The 12,766-nt window shown below is 41.3% G+C and overlaps 1 protein-coding gene across 1 annotated transcript in view; it reads right to left on the bottom strand.

Moving 5' to 3' along the window:
* Window positions 1–12,766, bottom strand: part of SIAE (sialic acid acetylesterase) — a 38,035-nt gene that overhangs the window by 22,790 nt on the left and 2,479 nt on the right. Inside the window, exons 2-3 of the mRNA XM_003910886.4 lie at window positions 10,653–10,814; window positions 2,117–2,292 (exon numbers count right to left, since the gene is read on the bottom strand). Coding sequence (XP_003910935.1) covers window positions 2,117–2,292; window positions 10,653–10,814 — 338 coding nt within the window. The remainder of the gene's footprint in view (window positions 1–2,116; window positions 2,293–10,652; window positions 10,815–12,766) is intronic.

The raw sequence follows: 12,766 nt of genomic DNA, 5'->3' as shown, positions 1-12,766 counted from the left end.
TTCCTGATGGATATTGGCCATCTTTTTCTGAGCATAACTAGAAATATCCAAGTCTTAAGACCTACCCTGACTTAGGAGGCGACAGATGAACATTTAGACTCTTCTCCATTTATAAACATCTCACTCAGCGTTATAAATAACACTCAATTTTAAAATTCCACTTTACCCTAACAACAAGATGGGCATACAATCTGCCATTTCCTTGATTTGAATGTGAAGAGTGGTAGGTTATAGTGGAAAATCTTACCTCCTCAGAAAAGTCACATGGAAGGAGGGAAGGAGAAAGACTCGCGGGTGTGTGTGTGTGTGTGTGTGTGTGTGATGTGTGTGTGTGATGTATGTGTGTGTGTTGGGGGTTTGTAGGAGGAAAGGAGCAAAAGGAATAAAGGGGAAACCATGTAGAACATCCTTTTAATCAAAAAATAAGGTTCCACAGACTGTTAAGAGACTGGAAACCTGGCTTTTGGTACTGTCAGCACCTAAAATGTTATCTTGCAAACTAAGTGCATGATTTAAACAAAAATAAAAAATAAATATTAACACTTGGATGTTTCAGATAGAATTTTTTTCTGTTCCCCTATATCCCAGAGCTTGGAGACCTAGCTTTATACAGAAGATGCTTAGGGGTCAATTCTAGGCAGAAAAAATATGTTTACTCTTAACAATCAAAATCTGATTTAGCTTGACAGAAAATGGGATGGGATCCCCTGGCATAGACTGCTGTTGAGAAAGCGACTATATAGATACAAACAGATCTGGTCTATGCCTTTCTGTGCAAACAGGGAACTGCAATTACAGCATTAAGAAAAACACTGTTTTCCTTAATGAGTTAACAGCAATTCTGCTTCTATACAAAACCATCCTTTCTATCGAGAAATAAAACTTTGATTTTGCTCCCACTCTCTTATGATAAAAGAGAGTCCAGTCAAAGTTCAGTTTAATAAACATTTTAATTCAAAAAGCCCAGCATGGGTAACATAGCAAGACCCTATCTCTATAAAAAATAAAAAATCAGCTGGGTATGGTGGCTAACACCTGTAAGCCCAGCTACCCAGAAGGCTGAGGCAGGAGGAACCCTTGAGGCCAGGAGTTCTAGGCTGCAGTGGGCTATGATCATGCCACTGCACTTCAGCCTGGGTGACAAAGAAGGACCTTATCTCTTTAAAAAAAAAAAAGGGGGGGGGGCCTTCCATATATATAAATAAGACAGAACATAAGAGCAAATAAAATGTTGATAAGGAAGACTTCAATGCAAGAATTTAAATCCTAAATCAGAAAACTAATGATGAAATGAAGTAGATATGTTCAGAGCAAGATCATTTTAGTAGCATTATGTAGTAGTAGACTACAAAAAGAAAAAAAACAGAAAAAACTAAGAAATAGAAACAAAATAAATCATAGAGTATATGAACATATTGTATTTCATATATTTTTCTAAAAGAGATGAATTGAAATAATGATCTAGTTCTCAACTCTCAGGTTTACATCTCAAATTTAATATTTCTCAAAGGAATGATTAAAAGGCAAGAAAAACAGGCCGGGCTCAGTGGCTCACGCCTGTAATCCCAGCACTTTGAGAGGCCGAGGCGGGTGGATCACCCGAGGTCAGGAGTTCGAGACGAACCTGGCCAACATGGCGAAACCCCATCTGTACTAAAAATACAAAAATTAGCCGGGTGGCGCATGCCTGTAATCCCAGCTACTTGGGAACCCAGGAGGTGGAGGTTGCAGTGAGCTGAGATTGCGCCATTGCACTCCAGCCTGGGCAACGAGAGAGAAACTCCGTCTCAAAAAAAAAAAGGCAAGAAAATAAAAATCCACTTGAGAAGAACCTCAGTTTTGGAGAAAGTGCTAGAGAAAACAATGCTGCCTCTAAGTTCTTAACCTATATAGAATTCATTAGCACCAATCAATAACTACCAATTTAACAATAACTTATCTCTTAAGATTATTAAGTCAAATTAATGAATTCATTCAAAGCACTTAGAACAGATCTTAGTTCATGGTACTCACTAAATAGAAACAGCCCTGTTTCTCCTTGTTGTCCCCTTATTCCTCCTTCTTTTCCTTCTTCATCACCAACACTATGTATTATTGCTGAGACTCTCCAAATTACCTGTAGCACAGTCATCTGCATGTTACTCTGCCCACTACAGAGCCAGACATCTCCAAACAGGACATCATGAACTCTCAGGGTGAAGTTCATTTTCTCCAAAGTCTGTTGTGCCATCACTTCAAAAGGTCCTCCAGCCTTCATAGGATCCAGTATCACCATCCAGGTATCAAAGTGAGCTGAAATAGTAACAGGACTCCAAGGAATTAATCAATCAATTAAAATGAAATTAAACCCCAATTATACTCATTTGTGGCTATTCCCAGCCTCTGTAATAAACTGAATTCAAAGCTATGAAGATTGGCCAAATTTCAGCTAAGAGGATAGAACTAACACGAGCAGCAGCATTTTTATCCTTCATCTGTACCAATCCCTCCTTCCTTTTAACTGAAGCATTTACAAAAAAAGTAAGTTACCCAGTTATCATCCTAAATGAGGATAGACAAAAATACATGCAGATTAAAATTCAAGAGTTTAATAGAAAACACAAAAGAGAAATTCTTATTAGACTATCCAGCTGTCAAAATTAACATAATTTCATCTTATAGTGCCCCAAACTAACTTGCAATTACTCAATCGAATGTGACCACAGGGTAGAGAAAATCAATGACAATCTGGAACTTCCCCTGGCTTGACAGTATCACCCTTGCGCCTTCACTCCCCACCTCCTCCTGTGTTGCTAACAAGGATTAACGCTACCAGTGGTCTGGGTTTTCCGAACAGCAAACTGTTGAGTGGAGAAACTGACACGTCAGAAAGCAGTGGGAGGCGTATAAATTAACGCCTCTGCGAAAAAGATACTCCGATTCGCCCAATTAATGATTTTCACAGAGTTATTTACAAGACTTAAGGCTTTGGGACTCAACTAGGGAGATGAGAAGCTATCTGAGACCCTATTTCAGAAATTCATAGCATATTCCCTAGAACCACCCTCTCACCCTCCTACCTCTCATCACTCACCAGACCACCCCTGCCAACAACATACTTAGAAGCTTCAGGAAAATATCTTCAAAATGGCAAAAATTGTGCCAAGGAGAACCAAACAACATGAACAAGGTTGATAAAACAAGACTGAGAAAACAGAAAAAAAAATGAGAATTAACATTTTAAAATAAATACTCTTGGCATTATGCCAAAGAATATGAACTGATTTATAATTCATACCCATCAGATCAATGTAAATTCAAAGGGAAAGACTGATAAGAACTGGAAATGGAGCATCCTAAAATGATTACATCCAATTTACGAGGAATAATAATTCTAAAAAATACCATCCAAGGGCCTACTATGTACTAGACACTGCAAAGTTCTTTCCAATCAGCAAGAGCTAAGCAGATGCATGAGATGTCCTAATGTACAACAGGTGACTAATAAAAACTCAATTCATACAGGATTTCTCAGAGTCCTGGGGAAAATGTCCAAAAGCCCTAAGACATCAGGGGAAGGGTGCATGCTTGCTCCTCTTAAAAGCATAAGCAACTGAGCTTGCTACTCCCATCCCTAAGTGGTTAATTAAATCTAAAACCAAATGTTCGGTATTGTTTTTATACCATCAGTAGCCACACGTCAACGTATTAAATGTATAATTCACCTAAACCAGAAAAATCACTGTTTTGGAAACAGTGGGCAGCTAGGACAGATTGTGTCGCACAGGTGTGATGTGTTCCATATGGCTCACACTTCTGAGCAGGCAGACACTCCAATCTGTCCCAACTCCAGGCTTGCCAAGGTCTTTCCAGGCTTCCTGTACTGACACTTCTTACTGGAGCTCTGCCCTTCTGCCACCAACGTTATTCACTTATGATGGTGAGGTCAACCCCCAGAAAACCAAGGACTATTTCTTAGCCTTCTGTTGCTATACAATTGATTCCTATTCACTGCTGTTAATTGGGTATTTACACTTAGCCTCAATCCAGACAACATGGCTGGTGAAGAAAACTACCTTCACCAGAGGTTCTAAAAAACTCTGCTGCCCAGTAATAAAAAGACAATGCCAAACTATTTGGGCAAAACATGGCAATACCATCCTACTACAATCAGAGGATGACTCCCTCTAGGGCCTAAGGAGTAGAGAGAACTAGGCATCAAGACCTGAGCCTTATTCCCAAGAACTGCCTCCCAGAGGAACCGCCTTCCAACTTCCACAAAGACCTCAGAAAACTTCCTCCTGGGCTAGTCCTCAAGATGTTAGTTTCTAGCTTTTTTCCTTTCCTACTTGATAAAAGGAAACTCTGGCAAGGCACAGCAGCTCATGCCTGTAATCCCAGCACTTTGGGAGGCCGAGGCGGGTGGATCACCTGAGGTCAGGAGTTTGAGACCAGTCTGGCCCACATGGTGAAACCCCATCTCTACTAAAAATACAAAAATTAGCAGGGTGTGATGGCATGTGCCTGTAATCCCAGCTACTCGGGAGGCTGAGGCAGGAGAATCACTTGAACCCAGGAGGTGGAGGTTGCATGAGCTGAGATCGCACCATTGCATTCCAGCCTGGGCAATAAGAGCAAAACTTCATCTCAAAAAAAAAAAAAAAAAGTAAAGTAAACTCTGACAATAACAAGTATTAAGAACAGTTAACTTCCAGGCAAGTCAGGGAAAACCTGATGCACTCCAGAGAGGTTACTAATGGTTAAACCAACTCAGAGACAGTTCATTTAAAACAATAAGGATTTGCTCCTATTTAAGTATATACAAAGGACAGCAGCACCTGTGAAGACTGTTTCTTAGACCAAAAGCAAGGGTGGGATTAAAAAGGCAAAAGCTACCATGTTTCATAAGAACTGCCTAGTCCTTGGCTTATCAGTTCAGGACTGGTTTGTTGAAATAGAGCTCACCACAGGCCAATCAAGTTTGGTTAAGAGTTTTTAGAAACAGTGGTGACCCATGAAGTCCATAAGCTTGAGTCCAAATAATAAACTTGAGTCACTAACCACAAAGAGTTCACCATCCAGCTGCTTTTCTACTGATCCGGATCGGCTTTCTGAACAAGTTGCTCTCCATCCTTCTTCTGGGCCCTAATCACTTGCTCTCAGCAATTCCAGGCCAGGCCCAGGTTTCTGTAAATCCTCATTTTCGGTGCACTCAAATCTCTGCTTCCTCACATTTTTTCTTGTGCCACCTAGGAAGATTATTCCCTTCCTTCATTATACAGCTACTTAGAGTGCTTAGTGTGCCACGTACTCCATCAATTAAATGGTAGGAAGTAAACCCCATCCCTGGGTTACACTGACAAGAGAGCCATGCAAATTGACTAGGGCCTTACATTCTCATGTCTAAGGGTTAGCGTTTCTGGTGGCCTATTTCCTTTTTTTTTTTTTTTTTTTTTTTGAGACGGAATCTCATTCTGTGTCCAGGCTGGAGCGCAGTGGCGCGATCTCGGCTCACTGCAACCTCCGTCTCCCAGGTTCAAGCAATTCTTCTGCCCCAGCCTCCCAAGTAGCTGGGACTACAGGCGTACACCGTCACACTCAGCTAAATTTTATTTTTGTATTTTTTAGTAGAGACAGGGTTTCACCGTGTTGGCCAGGATGGTCTCGATCTCCTGACCTCATGATCCACCCGCCTCAGCCTCTGGAAGTGCTGGGATTATAGGCGTGAGCCACCGCACCTGGCCTCTGGTGGCCTATTTCTTATTGTTGCTCTTCTCACATTCCAGCCAAGGGCAGTGAAAAACTCTGTCTCCACCTTCTCTCCACCTCACAATTCACTCCCACCTCAAAATGGGAAGAACAAGCACACGATCAAAGGAAAAAATGAAAATAATTTGTCTAGAGACATAGTCATAAAGTGCTTTCTTGTTTTTTCTTTTTGCTACTCACATCAGATGTTAATTATTTTGTTCTATTATTGTGCCAAAATCTCAGATGCCAAGAAGAGAAAAAGGAAAATTATCCATGACCATTCCCTTCCCGAGAACAACCTAGAGATGAAAAAAGCATCCCTGTTCACTTCCTCCCCAACCCCCACCCAACAGAACCTTAGTTCCTCACTAGCTGCAAAGTGGCTCAGTGGTTTGTGGAAATGGCTTGGAAGTCAAGAAGGCCTTACTGCCTACACTGCCCCTCACCAAACTACATTTATTCTGTTGTAATCTTAAGTTCATCTCCACCACCAAATATGAATGCAAAGGGAAAAAAGCTTAAGTGCTTTTATATCATTAAAACTGCCCATGCAAGTTACTTACACTATAGCCTGTGGTGGCAGACACATCCTAAGGTGACACCCCAAAGTCACAGGCTTGTGTGGCTGGCAGAATCTGTGACTGGCTCCCAACCAACAGAAAATGGCAAAGGGAATGAGATGTCACTCTTGTGTTAGACAATGTTATATGGAAAAGGTGAAGGGATTTTGCAGATGTGATTAAAGTCCCTAATCATTTGACTTTAATAAAAATCAAGATTTTCCTGGGTTGGCATACATAATAAGGTGAGCTCTTTCAAAGAGGATCTAGAGGTTAGAGATCTGAAACAGCAGAGGTGCTGCCATGAGCTCAACACCTAAATGAATTCTGCCAGCAACGCAAGGGAGCTTGGAAACAGGTAACTCTCTACTCGCACCTCCAATGGGAACACAGCCTGGCCCACACCTTGATTTCAGCCTTGTGAGACCCTGAGTAGAGAATCCAGCTAAACCATAACCAGACTTCAGACCCGCAGGAATTGTGAGATAGTAAAAGCGTGTTGTTTTAAGCACCTAAGTTTGTGGCAATTTATTACGTAGCATAGAAAACTAGTATGCAAATTAGCCAGGCGTGGTGGCGGGTGCCTGTAATCCCAGCTACTCAGGAGGCTAAGGCAGGAGGATCACTTGAACCTGGCAGGCACAGGTTGCAGTGAGCTGAGATCACACCTCTGCACTCCAGCCTGGGTGACAGAGCAAGACTCCATCTCAAAAAAAGAAAAGAAAATTGGTACGCGTGCCAACCAGGGGCAGGGAGGGTTTTAGGCTTTTGTATTATTTTAAGGTAGAGAAAATATATCTATTTACCTCAATCATGATGACAAATATAGACAGACACACCCCCATTTTATCACCTACATACACACATCCCTACCATGTATGTCAAAGTGAGAGGATATGCCTGGTTTTCCCTGCTTGTATTCCTCGTGTCTAAAAGAATCCTCTTACCTCATTTGACAACATCGTTGGAACCAACCCAGCACCTGACCATGGTCCCAATCATCCCTCAGGTGTTAATTTTCCCAAAGTCTCAGTGTCAGTCTGCTGGACAACCACCTTTACGCTGTTATATCTTACTTTGTTCTGGGTTTCTAGGGGACTATGGGTAATAAGTTAAACATTACCAGAGGTAGACAAAGCAGCAAACTCAGGTAATGTTGCTGAAAATCTCAGAGTCCTCATTAAAATCTAAACCAGAAATCCACCCTTCAGTATTCTCTGTGGTATGTCTTTTGAGAGACATATTTTGCCTATGAAATTTCTTACATGTCTGCCTCCTTTATTCCAATTAACACTTCATCTATTTTGCTTCACGGGCAGAACAAAGCAAGATACCCACTGCAGCAGGTTTGCAGATCTCTCTAAACTCAAATACCTTCCCCTTTTCTACCAAGTAAATGTGGAAAGTCTAATAAACAGGTCCCCACCACCACCAATAACATCAACCCCTTTTCCTGTGAAATTATCATCCGTACCCATGAATCACTCAATTCTCTTAAGTTGCTGCTGGTTCTTTTAACTACGAATGATACATCTCCTTGCAGTGAAGCAGCTGGAGCACTACTTGAGCCTAAACTACTAAATGTGAAAGGATGGAATGGGGGAGTGAGTTCTTGAGAGATGGGCACTATTTGTATTCTTCTCTATACTTTCCTAGGGTTTCTGGCTCAGTGTTTTAGACACAGTAAGCCCTCACTCGGTGTTTATCAAATTCGACTCAAGATAAATGAGCAGCTTCGCAATCACTGTAAAAGAAAAGGGAGGCTCCTCCCCTAATTATTACCTTTCATTCCACCTAGCCTCCTGCCTCATCTCTGCCCACCTCAAATACTAGTTCTGAAACAGGCATGAAGGGAGAAAAATCTAAAAACAATGCAGGAGGATTTTTAAACTGAAATGCTACACAACATTGTACGCTTTCCGTATGTATCTCTACAGCACTGTGTTTTCTGAAACAGGCATGAAGGGAGAAAAATCTAAAAACAATGCACGAGGATTTTTAAACTGAAATGCTACACAACATTGTACGCTTTCTGTATGTATCTCTACAGCACTGTGTTTTCTCTGTCGCCTAAATATTTATTGGTAACTTGTTAGCACCATGTAAATCACACTTCTTATTTTTACACCACAGCAGTTCTTTAGATTTCTAAGTCAGCATCATTTACTGAGAGTGCCATTATTTGTACACAGTGCTCTTCATTTCTAAGGTGGCCCAGAACAAACAGAAAGCACGAAGAGTCCCTTGAATTCTTCACTTTCAGGATATCCTGCAAGTCACCGACAGCATTTAGATCCAACAGAGAAGCATGTCTCAATCAGCTGAAGCTTCCCTTTCAGTCTTTTAGTTTACCCAACAACATTCTTACCTTAAAAAGTCTTAAAACCCAAGAATTAGAAGCACTTACCTTATGTCAATGCCTGGCATATAGTATTTTTAAATGTTTGCTGAATGGAAATGAATTTTGAAGAGACTGCATCAGGATCCGGATCACTCTGGATTGGATCACCAGTTTTGTATACTGATAAAACTAACCGGACAATCCTTGCTTTCGGGGGTCAGTGCAATTCCCACAAGCATCCCTGTCACATATATATGCTAGCCACTGCTCAAACCACCACTTTGCACCTGAACTCCACCTCCACCTCTGAGCAGCCTCCTCATCTCTCTCATTCTCACCTCCACATCACACAGCTATAGAGCTATCTGTAACATCCAGCCCTGAGCGTGCCTTCCTGCATCCCGTAACTTCTAGCTTCATCTCCTCCACGCCGGCTTCTACATCTTTACCTCTTCTAGACAGAGACTCTCTCCTTTGTAAGATCTCCCTGCTCATGAAAACTGCGAATTCTCACCTTCCTGAACATCCTCACAGCTACTCTATGAGGTCAAACCGTCATCATCTCTTGCCTGGATATCATAGCAGCCTGCCCACAGGGCCCACCACCTCTATCTTACTAATCTCCAATCCATCTTCCACAGTGCTGCCAGAGTGAGCTTTCTAAAATATCTGATCATATTATTTTGCTGTTTAAAACTCTGTCTGTTTAGAATAAAACATACACTCCTTAGCAATGACAGACAAGCCTCCCGGCCCTTCCAACCTATCTCCTGTCATCTGCCCAGTCATACACCCCTAGTGTTCCAGACCAACCAACCTGCCTGGCATCTCTCCCATGGCCCAGGTACACTCAGGCCTCCATGCCTTTGCCAGGCTATTCTCACTACCTGGTGTGCCCTGCTCACCTCTCAAGATGAGCCTCAGACTACATAATTATCCCTATTCTCTACGAAGCACCTTGTTCTTCCTCACTGTGGTACTTATCACACTTAACACACTATCACACTGAATTGTAACTGCTTACTGTCTTCCTGTCTAACCTGCATGCCTCATTAAGGGAGAGGACATATCTGTTTTACTTATCACTGTATTACCAGTACCTAGCACAATGTCTCAATCATGAGAGCACATGGTAGGCTCTCAATAGATATTTGAATGACTGACTAAATAAGAATAGTAATAGTAACAATCATGACTACTAAAACTTACCCTGCAGTTGTGTGCCAGGCACTGTTACAAGTACTTCACAAGTGTTAATTCATTTAATTCTCACAGTAATCCTGTAGGTATCATGACGATCTCCATTTTACGTATAAACTGTGACATGGAGATGTTATATTACATGTCCAAGATTATTCAGCCATAGAAATGACAGAATCAGGACCTGAAAGCAGTAACTTCCAGAGCTTTAGACTACCAATATGAAGTCTTACATTCTTACATTATGGCACTCTCAGTAAATGATGCTGACTTAGAAATCCAAACAATTGCTGTGGTTTAAAAATAAGAAATGGGATTTACATGGTGCTAGTCTTGGGTTTTAAGATTTTTTTAAGGTAAGAATGTAAGAAGGTAAGAATGTTGTTGGGCAAGAACTACCAGAGTTCTTACCCTCTCCTCCATACTGCCTCTCCTCTATATGTGATTCAGCTCAAATATCATCTTCTGTGGAAACTTTCCCTTACCACCTAGTCTGAGTTCAATGTTTCTCCTCTGTACCCCAAGACATCCCACATGTACCTTCATCATAGCATTCATCACACTGTCCTATATAACTTGGTATCTATTCCCATTATTCCGTAAGTTCCTTGAGAACAGGAACTTTGACTCAGTCTTATTTTTCTTTGTATCCTCAGTGCCCAGCACATGGCAAAATTCAAATAACTTTTATGGATGAATGGACAGACGGATGTACAGACGGATGGATGGATAACGTGAGCTACAGCATTAGCATTCATTTTCAGATAATCCAGCAGGTGGCAGAAGAGGGCAATAGCTGAACAGAAGATGGGCTGCCTTACCTTTCACACTGGTCACTTTCTTCATGATGGTTTCCTGACCTTGGCGCAGGGTCACGGTTACTGCGGCTCCAGGTGTACCGAAGCCCCATATCACTGCTCCAGCGGGCTCCTTCTGCAGCACCATATCATTATTGATGTATGAAGCAAAGCGAAAACCAATACCTAAAAAATTTAGCAAACACTGAGGGGAGCATCACTGGAGAGATACAGCATCAACTGGATCAAGTGAAACAGCAAAGAACATACAGTCTTTATGCACGAGAATTTTAACATACTAAGTCCCTTTAATCGTCTAAAACTAGATCTTCTTCCTCCTAATTAGGCAAGCAACATAACAAGAACAGTTTCCAACAGATGCATCATAGTACACGATGACCACTAAGGGAAACTCCCAGAGCCCAAAGCAACCAACAGACCATAGTCTTCCCTCCCCTTCAGAGCTCTTGATCTGTCTTTGTTCTCAGGCCTGGCCCTAATGCTGGGCTCTCTCCCGCTAAATCATTAAAATGCTCCTTTCGTACACCCGATAGATGGTGTTTATGAGAAAAATAAACCACTTCCTTTCCCTGTTTTCCATTACCACGCCCACTCCTAATGGCTGGGAATAAAGCAGCATGCTTCTCTCCAAACAGCCTTCCCTAATCTTTTTCCCCTTCTCTATCTCCCCTTTTCCATGCCACTAATGCCAATTTCCTTCAAATACTGCCCCTTATCACAGTTTTTTGACAAACCAGTGTACTGCATCAAAAATTCTAAATAAGCCCTTATAAATATTCACGACAAGTCAGCGTCCTTCTCAGGTAAATTCAAATAAATCAAGACACATAAATAAGGTCAGTGAGAGACAGAAGGTCAACATGTCTGAACAAAAGTCTTCCGTCACAATTTTACCCATTCCACAAGCTAAATTATACTAAAAGGACAAGATAAAGCACACGAGAAACTGGATTCTATTCTAGAGAGTCACTAACAAGACTGAATAAGAACTCGCTTTAACGAGATCGTTCCTATTTTTAACATCCAGCCTATATAGAAGTATTTTATTAATAACAAACATCCATCCAAATTATCTCAGCGTGTTCCTCATCAAAACTTAACAAGGAAAAAAATAAAACAAATTATATCCCAATGTATCTGAATAAAACAGACCCCAAATTACCTAAAAGATAATAATTAACAAAATTAAGATCTTTTTAAGCATTTTAAACAAAAATGATAGGCAGAAAAGAGAATCAGAATTAACAAGGCTGACATTTTCCTCCCTGGAAGCTACAAATGATGAGGGCCCCTTCGGCTATACTTAACAGGGCAACACAGCTAATGGAGTCGCCTACACAGCTCCGTGGCCTATTTATCCTGCTCTTGGAATAACAGGCAAGTCACTAACAATCTTCAGCTCTCTCTTATGAGCTATATATGATTCAGCTCAAATATCATGAAACCTACTGTGATCATGAAACCTACATGACAATGAAAGATCACCCAGAAGGCCTACTGGGTTGGAGATGCACAGCTACCATGAGCAAAATGCTCTAAGAAAAGAATACAACGCCCCAGAATTGCATAAGCAGGTTGGCAGCCTGCTGGGGGGAAGGGGGAGGCACATGTGTGGGAGGGCCTTGTCTTGGGTAGGTGCTTCATATGGAACCAAAAAAAGGAAAACCACAGACATAAATAAGAGCTAAGTAGAGAGAGGGTGGGGGTAGGGGAATGGCTGCAGCTTGCACATTTGTGTGCAGTCAGTAGCCCATAGGCTAGGGGAAATACCTTTCCAAGTCTGTCTGTTTTCAGCAATATACACTTAATGAACATCTTTGTGAATGACTCTGTGCTGGGCTAAAGAGTTTTAGAGGTGGAAAGGATCTTCATAATCGTAGTATAAACATGTTACTTACTGATCAAGAAGTATAATCATATTACTGATCAAGAAACTGAGACCAAAGGCAGATTAAACAATTTTTTTAAATAGCTTGCATGTTCATTAGTTAATTCAACAAATATTTATTGATACCTACTATTTTAAGCACTGGGAATATAACGATGACAAAATAATAATAATAACAACAGACAAAAATCCTTGCCCGCAGGGAGCTTCCACTCTAAGAGACTTTACC

Source organism: Papio anubis, chromosome 12 (genome assembly GCF_008728515.1).
Source record: "Papio anubis isolate 15944 chromosome 12, Panubis1.0, whole genome shotgun sequence".
NCBI classification, from domain to species: domain Eukaryota; kingdom Metazoa; phylum Chordata; class Mammalia; order Primates; family Cercopithecidae; genus Papio; species Papio anubis.
Note: the sequence above shows the minus strand (reverse complement) of the source record. Positions and strands in the feature narration are given on the sequence as shown.